This window comes from Arachis ipaensis, chromosome B5 (assembly GCF_059453495.1).
Source record: "Arachis ipaensis isolate K30076 ecotype BB chromosome B5, ASM5945349v1, whole genome shotgun sequence".
In the NCBI taxonomy this organism is placed as follows: domain Eukaryota; kingdom Viridiplantae; phylum Streptophyta; class Magnoliopsida; order Fabales; family Fabaceae; genus Arachis; species Arachis ipaensis.
Genome location: NC_142440.1, coordinates 154,733,368 through 154,747,753, shown reverse-complemented (window position 1 = coordinate 154,747,753; position 14,386 = coordinate 154,733,368). Strand labels below are relative to the sequence as shown.

At 31.9% G+C, this 14,386-nt stretch overlaps 1 protein-coding gene and 1 pseudogene across 1 annotated transcript; both read right to left on the bottom strand.

The window, feature by feature from the left end:
- Positions 1-2,444: 2,444 nt before the first annotated feature.
- Positions 2,445-4,634, bottom strand: LOC110262655 (uncharacterized). Its single transcript, XM_088488859.1, has one exon. The coding sequence runs from the start codon at positions 4,457-4,459 to the stop codon at positions 2,681-2,683; it is 1,779 nt and encodes a 592-aa protein (XP_088344985.1). The 5' UTR covers positions 4,460-4,634; the 3' UTR covers positions 2,445-2,680.
- Positions 4,635-11,237: 6,603 nt separating this feature from the next.
- Positions 11,238-13,268, bottom strand: LOC107644652 (uncharacterized; annotated as a pseudogene).
- Between the last annotated feature and the right edge of the window lie 1,118 nt (positions 13,269-14,386).

Genomic DNA, 14,386 nt, shown 5'->3' with positions numbered 1-14,386 from the left:
TTCTTCTTCTCCTACACTTCTTCTTCTTCTTCCTCTTTTCATGATCATTTCCGCACGGAGCGTCTTCTTCTTCGTCTTCTTCTTCGGGTTCCTCCTTCTCCTCCTTCTCCTCCTTTTTCACGTTCCTTCTTCTTCACGTGTTTTCTCCTTATCGTCATTCTTTTGTTGTTGTTGCTGCTGTATTTTTTTGTCTTTTCCTCCTTCTCTCTCTGGTGAAGAAGCAGTAGAAGGTGAGGAAGAAGAGTTTTGAATATTACAGAATGAACCGAACGCAGTACTCATGGCGAACCGAACATAGTACTCATGGTGAACCGAATACAATACAATTGTATAGTATTGAGTGAACGAAACATAATCCATTATATAAAATCAAATTTAAATAGCTTTCTGCAGAATGAACCGAACACAATACTCATGGTGAAACTGAGTGAACAAAACATAATCCATTAAATCAAATTCAAATAACTCTGCCTATAATTTACATATTATCAATTCAATTCAATTCAATTCAGTACACCTCCGTCCATTTAATTCAATTCAAATTAGCAATTACATTGTATTCAATTCGATTCAAAATTGAATAATCTAAACTTTATCAGTTTGATTCGTTTCAGAAGAGTAATCCAAATCGCTCTCCTGATTTGAAGTTGAGTCATTTATTGTTTCGATTCAGAAGTGCAGATCGAAGAAGAAAACGAAGAAGAATAGGAAGAAGATAAATGCAACCAGATCGAAATAAGAAAACGAGAAGATGAACGCGACCAGAGAGCGACGAAGGCAATGCAGATCAATAAGGAAGTACGCGAGCTGATCAATAAGAAGAAGGAGGAGGAGGAGGATGTTTACGTTGCAATAGAAAGTTTACGTTGAGCAAAACTTTAGGTCGCAGCACGTCATATGTAGCGCGTGTATGACAAACGAGTGAGGGATGGGAGACACGCATGTAGAGGAAATTACTTGGTTAACAACCATGTAAAAAATACATGGATGCAGAGCTTTTCCGAATTAGAAATTAGCTATGAAGAGTGGTCATAGGGGATGGCAATGCCGCCGGAAGGGCGGGTGTTTGTCTCTGATTACGTTCTGTTCTATGATAATTGGTATTGAATTTATTTTATTTTCATCCGTAATTAGTAAAAAATTAAATTTTAATTCATTTTTGCGGGTATTTATTTCATTTCTATTTTATCCGCTTCTATAATTATTAAAATCCAATAAATAAAATTAAATTTTAAAATTTATATAAAACATAACATAAATTAAAATATAAATATAATATAATATTATTAATTATTATATATTAAAAATATATATATTTATTGGGGTGGGTTTAACTTAAACCCGACTCCATCTCTGATCCGCACAAGAACCCACCACGTTAAAAATCAGCTCCGGTATGAGGGCGGATAATTATCCGTCTCAAACAGATTCGGGTAGTGTTGCCACCTTTAAGAAGGACACTTTTTTGAGTTGTTGTATTCGAGTGTCAGACACATTTCGAACACAACACACTCATTGATATTCGTCTGATATGTGTGTCTTCTGTGTCCAATTATATCTTAATAAAAAATAAAAATTTTTCTCTAAACACTCTTAGATATACCTAAATACCATTACGTGATAACGTGTCTAGCCTTATTCTTAATATATATTCTTGAAATGAGTTCAGAAATAGTATATATTATTAATTATTAAAACAAAATTATTTTAAATACTTTATATAATTAAAAAATTAATTTATATTTTAATATGAATAAAATATCAAAATACCATTACAATTTATTTAATAAATACTCCTATATCTTATAAGAATTTTAAATTTACGTGTCTGCGTATCCTGTGTCATGTCGTATCCCGTATCTGTATACATCGTAAAAAATTAGTTATTAATTAATTGTTGTTTATAAAAATTACGAATTTGGTATTTGATGGAAAAATTTTATTATATTAATGTAAACAAATTGTGAATTTTTTTTTGGTGAACAAACAAATTGTGAATTTAATTAAATATAAAGTAATTTTAAATTATTTAATATAATATTTTCACATAAAATTATTTAATCTAATTTTAAAAATATATTACTAAATACTATATTATATACAAATATTCTTAAAAATTCCCATGAATGAAGCTTAAAACGAAGTAGATGACTAGAATTCCGTAATGCATAACTTTCTTATTCTGCTGTGGCCAATTTGAAAAAAAAAGCAGCATGGAAGTATCAGTTTCTACACTAGAACATCAATCTTAAGAACGAGCAGCCTTCTTCATGACTTAAGAAAGTAGAGGAACGTATGATACTTTTGATGGAAAACCACTTTGATCAGTCCAAGTTATGTAGTTTTAGTACAGAGAGTTTTATTTCTTATAGAACATTTTGTTATTACATTGCATAGTGAAAATGGCATGACAAATTTCTTGTATGAAGCATTAGTATGAAGGCTGAAAGAGAACAAGATAAAATGTTACTATTTAAGTGTAGAATTAGATGACAAATACAATTTTAAATGAATCTTTAAACTTTAATGTGCTAATTTTAGTTCTTGCCATACAATTTTGTAAGCATTTAGTACAGAGCAATCAGGACACACTGCTAGAAGATTTTTTTTTTCTTTCAATGACTTTTCTTTTTTTGAAAAATGTATAATTTTAAAGAACTAAGAGGTTATATTGATATGTTCAAACAATTTTCCGCACAAGTTCTTGAAAAGCATTCTCTCCTTTGTGCGTAGAGAGGTAATCTACAAGCAATTCCATGGTTCTAGCATCTGCTGCATAACCTTTTTCTTTCATAATCCGAAGATATTTTACTGACTTCGAAACATCATTTCTTCTCAGTAATCCTTGAACCAATACATTATATGTGCAGGAATTAGGCAAGCAGCCATCCACTTCCATATGCATCAGTAACTCTTCAGCATCAATCAGAAGTCCTTCCCTACATAGACCTTGGATCATGATTGTATATGTATATAGATCAGGTTTCAAGCCTTTTGCTGGCAGACAAGAGAAGAGTTCTCGTGCATCATTTAGTTTTCCAGCATGGCACATCCCACAGAGCACCACATTGTAAGTTTCAATATCAAGATCCAAATTATTCTTCTCCATTTCACTAAATAATGATATTGCATCAGAAAACAAATGACATTTGAATAGGCCATCCAATATTATGGCACAGCTCGATAGATCAGGATATTGACCAAATTTGTGCATTGTAAAAAACAATTCTTTAGCAGCTAACGGTTTACCCACTTTGCAAAATCCATGGATAAGAGTATTCCAAGTCACAACATTCAGATTTAAACCTTTATGGACCATTTCATCCAATAGATAAATAGCCTTATCAATGCTTTTGATCTTGCACCACCCATGGATTAATGAAGTATAAGTGCAGACGTTTGGTACGCATCCCTTGTGAACCATCAAATCAAATACTTTCATGGCCTCCTCCATTTGACTTTGGAAACAAAAACCAGCAATCATTGAGTTATAGGTGACAACATCAGGCTCCTCTCCCATTCGAACCATTTGACCAAGTATGGCTCTAGCACTTGAAATCTTTCCCTCTTTACAAAGAGCATCCACTAAAATATTAAAAGTATGCGTATCCGGCATAATTCCCTTTTGTTTCCTCTCGCTGAGTAAAGACGCAGCCTCCTGCCATCTGCTGAAAGTACACAGTCCTTGAATCAAGCGATTGTAAGTGATAGTATCGGGTTGAAGACCTTTTGTTGTCATTTCCGAGAATAGACTCAAAGCCTCGGATACCATCCCATCCTTGCAAAGACTATCCACAATTGTGGTATAACTGGCAACAGTAACCCTTGCTTTGCAGTTTCTTGTTTCCGTCTTCCTTAGAATGGCAATGGCAGCAGGGGTGTCGCCCATCTTGCACAATCCATTTATAATTGCTCCAATCGTGTGGCCGTCGGGTTGATATCCCATGTTATCCATGTGGTCAACAAACAAAATAGCATAATCCACATTGCCTTCAATACAAAGACCATTAACAATGGTGCTAAATGTGACCACATTGGGCTCCAAGCCGATTTTGAACATCGTCCCCACCACAGAGAAGGCAAAGGGAGTGTGATTCAAACGGCACAGACAATTGACAACAATACTGAGTGTATAGATATTAGATTTGAGTCGTAAGGAGAACAAGTGTTTGATTAACGAGATGGCAGCTGTGTAATGCTTCATCTTAACAATGGAGCTAAACAATAAGTTAAAGTCCTTCACAGATGGCAAAGGGTTCATGGAAACCATCTTGTGAAAGAGATGCAAAGCAGAGTCAAGGTTTTGGAGATTCCTAATAGATTTTACGAGATGATATCTGTCCTTGATGACATCAGTATCAGTGGGAAAAAGGAAGGGTTTGGGATGAGAAAGAGTACCAAATTGAGATTGCTGCCGAAAGAAGCGCAGAGACGCTTTTGTTGATGAACGCAACATCATTGATGAGTGAGCACAGCAGCTACGCTCGCCGCAAGGGTATGAAATTCATGGCGATGAAGGTGGTGATATCTGATATGGATGGGGATTGCGGCAGTGATCGGTGAAGAGTAATGGTTCAAACGGGAACCGACAATAAAAACGATCCGGTCCGATGCCAAAACTGCAAATCTGAAAACCGCTGACGGCCGGTTCTTTAAAAACGACGCAATTTTGCTTTTTTTTTTTTTCTTTTTTTAAAAAAAAGGAAAACCCCTTACGCGTGACACACCACACACCACACACCACACACCACCTTCCCCCGAACTCACCCCTCCTTCGTGAAAGCAAAGAATGCAAAGCTTGTAGTTATTAGAACTGAACTAATAATCGATGAGTTATTAGTTAAATTACTAAAATCGATTTTACATAAATAAAAAATAAAAAATAATTTAAAATATAAAATTAAAATTTAAAAAATATATATATCTTTATCAATATTTTAAAAATAATTAAATTTTAACAAATTATAATAAATAAGTTATAACATAATTATTATTAAATAAATATATAAAATTTTAGTATTTTATTATAATTAAAGTTTTTTAATTTTATTTTTTTATTAAAATAAATATTTTTATTTTAATAATCAATTAATTAATTTATATTTATTATATTATTATTTATTATATATTTTTGTTGAAAAAAATATTAATAAATATTATATAATTATAAAAAATAATTATATTATAATTAATAAAAATATTTGATATTTTTTATTATACATATTTAATTACATTTATATTAATAATTATGAATAATAAAACATATAATTAATTTACATATAAGTGAGTATAAATTTAAAATAATAATTAAAAAAATTATTGTACATTTTTATTATATAATTAATAATTAGCATTTAAAATAATAAAGAACAAAAACAATATAGTTTTGCGGCAAAGAGAATATGTAAGCACAAAGAAGATTCATATTTGAACCATATTTTAGAATTTTTTTTGAAATAATTCGATTGAACCAACTTATTACTGATTATTACTGGTTTTGGATGGTTTTCACCAGTTTTATTCGTTTCTTACTGACTTCGACCGGTTCTAAACTTTTAACAGTTTGAGAATTAGACCGGATTGATTAGGATTTTGATTTGCCGATTTTTTGGTCGGACTGATTCGGTCCAATTCTTATAACTATGCAAAGACCTTATTCTCTCTGAAGTTTGAAGAAACAAAACCTAAACCAAACCCTAGCTTTTTCTGCTCGGTTCCGCCATCCGTGGTTGTCGGCGGCTCTCAGCTTCCTCATTCCACCTGTCTCAAACTCGGACTTTGTTCTAGCTCGGCACGTTGTCCATCCATTGGTGGCTTCTCTATTCGAGGCTTCGAGCTGGTTGCTGTCATCTCGTCGCTCGCTGTCGTCTCTTTGTCGTCCTGCTCTCCGTCGAAGGTTAGTGGCACTTACACACATTTTCACTTTTTCCATTTTTGCCCTGTTGATCTGTTTTGAATGCTCTGTTGATCGTTGATTTTGTGTTGTTGAAATTACTGCTAAAATTAGATTTGTTATGTTGGTGCTGCTGTTTTAGTGTTATTTTAATTTTTGAATCTACTGTTTTAGTGTTTTTGAATTTTTGTTGATAGATTTATTGAATTTAAGGTTTATGGTGATTATTTATTGTTGCTAATTGTTCTTAATTTCTGGCTCTTATTAGTCTGTTGTGTTGTTGGTACTGGTATTTTTGATCGGGTTTATGGGTTTATGAGAGCTGTTGTTTTTCTCTGTAAATTTGGATGCTGGTTTTGAGTTTGGGTTTCTGTTACTAAAAGTTTGTTTGGAGTTAAAGTGATTGACAATGTTGCACATCAATTTGTATTGTCTTTACCTTATTTCAATTAATTGTTCAACTTTGAATGAATGTTTTGAGTTGTAAATTATGAATTTATGATGTTTCTAAGTGTGTCTTCACATTGGTTTATTCACAGACATTATTTTTTGCGTGAGAATGAAGCTTGGAATAATGAAATGTCGTTTGCTGTGTCGTTGTTTTGTTAGATTATGAATATTCGCTGCGTGGATTGCGGTGAGAAGTATTGAGAGGGAGATAGTCAAGCATGAAGTTCACCTCCGATCAGCAGAAAACTTCGATATTTGTGTTTTAAGAATGGTGGGATTTATATAAAGCTTGGGTAGCATCTTGGGCAGTTGGTATACTTCCTTTGCCTCTCCTTTTTATTTGAATAGAAAAAAAGATATGGTGATAGCTGACTTTACAAATTGCAATCATCCTCAGTGATGCACAAAAAAAAATACTCTATTTCTTCTTTTATATGTTTATTTATGAAGAGGAGTACTTGGTTCCTCAAGAGTATGTTATAACATTGAGAGAATCTATGCTAAATAGATGTCCAGTTTCTTTATACGAGTAAATATGTAAAGTATTCAAGAGGAGCTTGGAAACACACCAAAAAATGTATAAATATGAGTTTCCATCTTGCACAATCCATTTATAATTGCTCCGTTCTTGTGGCCGTTGGGTTGATATCCCATGTAATCCATGTGGTCAAGAAACCAAGTAGCATAATCCACAGTGCCTTCAATACAAAGACCATTAACAATGCTGTTAAATGGAGTTAAACTCCAAAATGGTTCCTGAAATTGACGTTATGCACTAAAATCGTCCCTGAAATTCCAATTGCACTAATTACGTCCCTGAGATTGAAAAAAATACACCATATTAGTCCCTGATCCATTTTTCATTAACGACGTGATGACATGACATGATGACGTGGACTATAAGTGACACGTGTCACTTCATGATTTAGCCACGTGTAATGGTATGATGATGTGGTGACCAGTGACACGTGGCATGCTGATGTGGATGGTTGTGCTACGTGTCACAATGTTATTTGGCCACGTGTCCGTCTGTGCTATGTGTCGCAACAGTATTCGTCCACGTGTCATCCATTATGTCATCATTCTATATGCACTAAATTAGTCCCTGACTTTGCATTAAGTGACTCATTTTAGTCCCTGAAATTAAATGTCGTGCACCAAACTAGTCCCTTCACCAGTTTTTTCTCATTTTTTTTATTCAAAATTCTCAATATTTTTTAATGCATTAATTTCAATTCTATTTTTTCACATGTTCTTCAAATAAAAGCGTTTTTATAAAATATTTTTCCTCTTGCGAATACCCTAACCGCCGATTTGGAGTTGACGTGAAGGTTTTTCAAGCACCTTCACTACCATCTCCGACCTCTTTCAGTACTTTTATAAAATATTTTTTTTCTTGCGGATACCCCTAATAACCGCCGTCTTGGAGTTGACGTGAAGGCATTTCAAGCTTCCCTCATTACCATCTCCGGCCTCTTTCGTCTAAATTGCAGAAGTCAAAGATGGTAGTAAGGGTGCTTGAAGTGCCTTCAATCTAACTCATTTACACATAACGAAAACGTGTATTTCATAAGAAAAAAAATGTTTATTTTAATTATTAATTTCTTGTTAAAAATATGTTTTTTTATGAAAAAAATGTGTCTAATTAATCATATAATTATTTTTTTATAATAACATACTTATATATTACAAAATTTACTAATGTTAAATTATTAAAAAAATTATATAATTAAAACAAAAATCTTAAAAATTTTTATGAAAGCACTTGTATTTAAACGATATATGAAAAAATAGAATTGAATATCCAAGATATTAAAATTTTAAATTTAAAAAAAATGAGAAAAAATTGGTGAATGGACTAGTTTGGTGCACGACATTCAATTCCAGGGATTAAAATGAGTCACTTAATGCAAAGTGAGGGACTAATTTGGTGCATATAGAGTGACGATATAATGGATGACACGTGGACAAATACTGTTGCGACACGTGACACAAACGAACACATGGCCAAATAACATTGTGACACGTGGCACAACCATTCACGTCAGCATGCCACGTGTCACTGATCACCACATCATTATACCATTACATGTGGCCAAATCATGAAGTGACATGTGTCACTTACAGTCCACGTCATCATACCATGTCATCACGTCGCTAATGGAAAATGGGTCAGGGACTAATATGGTGCATTTTTTTCAATCTCAGGGACGTAATTGATGCAATTAGAATCTCAGGAACGATTTTAGTGCATAACGCTAATCTCAGGAACCATTTTGGGGTTTAACTCCTGTTAAATGTGACTACATCGGCTCCAAGCCAATTTTGAACATCATCCCTACCACAGAGAAGGCAAAGGGAGTGTGATTCAGACGGCACAGACAATTGACAACAATATTGAGTGTATAGATATCAAATTTGAGTCGTAAGGAGAACAAGTGTTTGATTAACGAAATGTTGAGTGTATAGATATCAGAGAAGCTTTTGTTGATGAACGCAACATGATTGATGAGTGAAGAATGCAGCAACCACACTCGCCGCAAGGGTATGAAATTCATTCGAGTCTTGTGAGCATAGCTTGACAGCCACCACTGAATCCACTTCAATCTTCACATTTGCAGAGCCTAGATTGTGTATCAGATCCAAGCCGAGAAGAACATCCTATGATCTTATAGGCTACGTTTGTTTATAGAGATAGGGACACGAAAACATAAAATCATGTTTGTCAGAGGAGATATGAACAGAGACAATGTATTCAGAAACACTGAATTAATGTATTTTGTATTCATCCTGACAGAAAGGACACGAAAATATTGACAAAGAACATAACTTATTTTTTTATTATTATTCTTATTAATTTTTTATAATTATATTTTTTATCTCAAATTTTTTAATAAAAAAAATAAAAATAAATTAAATTTTTATAATTTGTTCTAATTTATTACTAAACAGGATAAATCTATTCTTTATATTTTATTCTCAATGCTTATTTTATCTTGTTCTTAGAAACAAACGCAACCATACATCCGCAAAACTCACAGCAATATCTTAGGTTAGCACTAAATCTTCTCCCTTTTTTGTTGACCGAACCATTCGAATTGAATTTTTATGAAGCATGAATCAGAGAATACCACATCGAATAGGAATTTTCTCAAAGGTCCCAACTTTTTTTTTACTCGAGCAAATTCAGATCCGGCTAAGCGCTTGGCCGAAAAAGATTTTTTTAAATAATATTTTTTTTAAATTTTTTTATAAAAATACAAATAATTTTATGTTTGGATATTTTATACAAATTTTTTTTTATTTATTAATTATGTTTAAATAAAATAAGATAAAAATACTTTTTTATTGTCAATGAGTTATAGTTTAAATGACATAATCTCTTCATACTCAATTAAGAGGTTGCGGGTTCGAGTTTCTTATCTTTGATAAAAAAAAAAGTATTTTTTTGTTTTTTTTTTTGTAACTTTTTAACTTTTTGGTGACATTTTTTGTTTATTTATTATATGAAAATATTTTTTTTTAAAAAAAATCTTTTAAAAAAAGATATAAATTATAATTTTTAAAAAAAATAATTTTTTTAGTGTTTTTACTTTTATTATTAAAAATTTATTAAACATAATAAAAAATTAAAAAAAATTATTAAAAAAATTCTCTTTTTTATTATTTAATGGTGTCCGAACAAATTCTAAATCTTGTTTCCATCAACAAAGAGTACTCATAATTCTAGCAAAGAGAAGAGTCCACGACACCGCTTTTAAAAGGGATTAGGAGGTCAAAATCTCCATCAACAAATGAAAGAGAGGTTTATGGAACAAGTCTAAGCTAAATTTAGTCTAAGAGGTTACTTAAAATATTATTTAAATCGAGAATATTATAATTTGAATTAAATTTTAAATAATTATTTTATTGTATCAATTATATTTTTATAGGAACATAAATATTGTGAAATCATTATATAATTTCATAATATATTTAATATGTGCTTAAAAAGTAATCTTTGTTAACATGTTTGTATTTATTTTAAACTATATTTAAATGAATAAATTAATTGCGTGATACCATAATTGATATATTATACTCTTTTAATTTTTGAACTTTTAGTTGTTACAAATATAAATACAATTTTATTTCTCTTTTTAGTATTATTTTGATATTTTTATGTATATATGAATAACAATATATTGTTTTTAATATTTTTAATATCCCCTGAAAAGCTCTTTTGCAAAGAAAATATATTCTTGCAATTAGAAGAAAACTACAAAATAACATTAGCATAAATAAGTGGTTACATTTATTATTTGTTTTACAAATGGAAACAAAGTAGTTATTATGCCTAATTGAACTTGGCCAAATATTTATGTTCAAGAAATATTAAAAATTAGATTAAAACTTGGGTAGCACAAAAACATATGATATCAATGAGAATACTTTTTTGTGTCTGTTTGTGTGTTTTTTAGACAAAAATATTTTTTTTAGTGTTCAAATTTAAATCGATTTAAATTAAATCACTCATCTAATTTAATCCAAACAAAAAACTGAAACTGCATTAATTTAGATTTGATTTTATTCTATTTTTGCAAAACGTAAGAAATGGATTGAAATTCAGATCAACTTTTCAAAATGGATCTAATCAATCCAAATCGCACAATATACTATAATATTATTATTTTATTATTATATTTACAATTTTATTTATAATATGTTGGTTTTGTTATATATTATTATTATTATTATTATTATTATTATTATTATTTGATGTCCAAAATGAGATTTATTTTAGTAGATGACTAGAATTGCATAACCTTTCTCAAGAAGGAGATTCTTACTGGGTCTAATTTGAAAACAAAAAGCAGCATGGAAGTATCAATTTCTACACAACATCAAATTCTCAATTCAAATAAAGAACTAAGAGGTTATATTGATATATTTAAACAATTTTAGGTTATCTTGATATATTCAAACAATTTTCTGCACAAATTTTTGAAAATGATTCTCTCCTTTGTGCGTAGAGAGGCAACCTACAAGCAATTCCATGGTTCTAGCATCTGCTGCAAAACCTTTGTCTTTCATAATCTGGAAATATTTTATTGACTTCAGAACAGCATTTCTTCGTAGTAATCCTTGGATGATTTCTTCGTAGTAATCCTTGGATGAAGACGTTATATGTGCAGCTATCTGGCAAGCAGTCATGCTCTTCCATGTTCATCAGCATCTCTTCAGCATCAATCAGGAGTCCTTCCCCACATAGACCTTGGATCATTATTGTATAAGTATATACATCAGGTTTCAAGACTTTTGCTGGCAGACAAGAGAAGAGTTCTAGTGCATCATTTAGTTTTCCGGCATGGCACATCCCACGGAGCACCACACTGTAAGTTACAATATTAAGATCCAAATTATTCTTCTCCATTTCTCTCAATAATGATATTGCATCAGAAAACAAATGACATTTGAATAGGCCATCCAATATAATGGCACAGCTGAATAGATTAGGATATTGACCAAATTTGTGCATTGTAAAAAACAATTCTTTAGCAGTTAATGGTTTACCCACTTTGCAAAATCCATAGATAAGAGTATTCCAAGTCACAACGTCCAGATTTAAACCATTATTGATCATTTCATCCAAGAGATAAATAGCCTTATAAATCCTTTTGATCTTGCACCATCCATGGATTAATGAAGTATAAGTGTTGACGTCTGGTAGGCATCCCTTGTGTACCATCAAATCAAATACTTTCATGGCCTCCTCCATTTGATTTTGGGAACAATAACCAGCAATCATTGAGTTATAGGTGACAACAGTAGGCTCCTCTCCCATTCGAACCATTTGACCGAGTATGGCTCTAGCACTTGAAATCTTTCCCTGCATCCATTAAAATATTAAAAGTATGCGTATCCGGCATAATTCCCTTTTGTTTCCTCTCGCTCAGTAAAGACGCAGCCTCCTGCCATATGCTGAAAGTACATAGTCCATGAATCAAGCAATTGTAAGTGATAGTATCGGGTTGAAGACCTTTCGTTGTCATTTCGGAGAATAGACTCAAAGCCTCAGATAGCAGCCCATCCTTGCAAAGACTATCCACAATTGCGGTATAACCCGCAACATCAACACTTTGTTTGCACTTTCCTGTTTCCGTGTTCCTTAGAATGGCAATGGCAGCAGGGATGTTGCCCATCTTGCACAATCCATTTATAATTGCTCCAAATGTGTGGCCGTTGGGTTGATATCCCAAGTTATCCATGTGATCAACAAACCAAATAGCATAAACCACATTGCCTTCAATACAAAGACCATTAACAATGGTGTTAAATGTGACCACATCGGGCTCCAACCCGAATTTGAACATCATCCCCACCGCAGAGAAAGCAAAGGGAGTGTGATTCAAACGGCACAGACAATTGACAACAATATTGAGTATATAGATATCAGATTTGAGTCCTAAGGAGAACAAGTATTTGATTACCGAAATGGCAGCTGTGTAATGCTTCATCTTAACAATAGAGCTAAACAAAAAGGTAAAGTCCTTCACAGATGGCAAAGGGTTCATGGAAACCATCTTGTGAAAGAGATGCAAAGCAGAGTCAAGGTTTTGGAGATTCCTAATAGAATATAGGAGATGGTGTCTGTCCTTGATGGCATCAATATCAGTGGTATAAGAGAGAGTAATGGGAAAAAGGAAAGGTTTGGGATGAGAAAGAGTACGAAATTGAGATTCAGATTGCTGCCGAAAGAAGCGCAGAGAAGCTTTTGTTGATGAACGCAACATCATTGATGAGTGAAGAACGCAGTGCGAAGAACACCCTAGAGTTCCGCAAAACTCACATAAGAATATTCTAGGTTAGCACTAAAACATGTAATAAATCTTCTCCCTTCTTTGTTGACTGAACCATCCGAATTCAATTTTTATGAAGGGATGAATCAGAAAATACCATCGGATAAGCATTTTCGAAAAGATCCCAACTTTTTTTTTACTCGAACAAATTTAGGGATTTTCTCTTCTTAAAGAGTCTTATTTCTTTCTAACATAAAACTTGTTTTCCATACCCAGAGAGTACTCATAATACTAGCAAAGAGAAAAAAACTATAATACCTCTTTTAAGAGGGATTAGGATGACAAAATCTCCATTAACCAGTGAGAAGAGAGATTTATAGAAGAAGTCTAAGCCAAATTTAGTGTCAATGCTCTTCCTCCTTTGGGTGGCAAAAAGGGGTGGGAGTGGAGTGGGCTATTGATGGGTTTGTAATTTGGCTCGTTTTAGGTGGATTTTTGTCAGTCATAAAAAAAAAATCATATTTCTTAACTTTAATTTGCCAGATACAATTTTTTTTTTTATTTAAAGCAAGTTCTTCACACCCTGACAAAGTCTATAAAAATTATAGAGTTCATCTTACTCCGACGAACTCTTTTTAAAATTTTTTTTTAATTTCACATTTTTAATCTATTATTATCATCTCCAAATAGTATATAGATCTATAAATAGTATATAGGAGTACACAAAAATATACAAATAACAAGCAGGCTTTTTCAAAAAAAATTTTAATTATAAATTAAAAAATAAGTCATATTTAACAATGAAAAACATTATCATCGTCTCCAGAAATACACAGATATACTGGAATAAGTTATATTTAACAAGAATTTTTTAATTATAAGTCGTATTTTATTTTGAAAAAATTTAAATAAATATAAATAAATTTTTTCAAAATAAAATACAATTTATAATTAAAAAAATCCTTGTTAAATATCCTCGGTGTAGCTGTGTATTTCTGAAGACGATGATAATAGTTGTCATTATTAAATATGGCTTATTTTTTTAATTTATAATTAAAAAAATTCTTGAAAAAATTATGCTTGTTGTCTGTGTATTTTTGTGTGTACTCCTATATATTGTTTGTAGATCTATATACTATTTGGAGATGATGACAATAGATTAAAATGGATTAAAAAACGTAGGATTCAAAAAATTTGAAGAGAGTTCACTGGGTAAAGCCAACTCTATAATTTTTATAGAGTTCGCCGGGGGTGCAGCGAACTT

Bases quoted from the DNA above. Each gene is read 5' to 3' on its own strand.
- LOC110262655 (XM_088488859.1), bottom strand. From the start codon at position 4,459: ATGATGTTGCGTTCATCAACAAAAGCGTCTCTGCGCTTCTTTCGGCAG.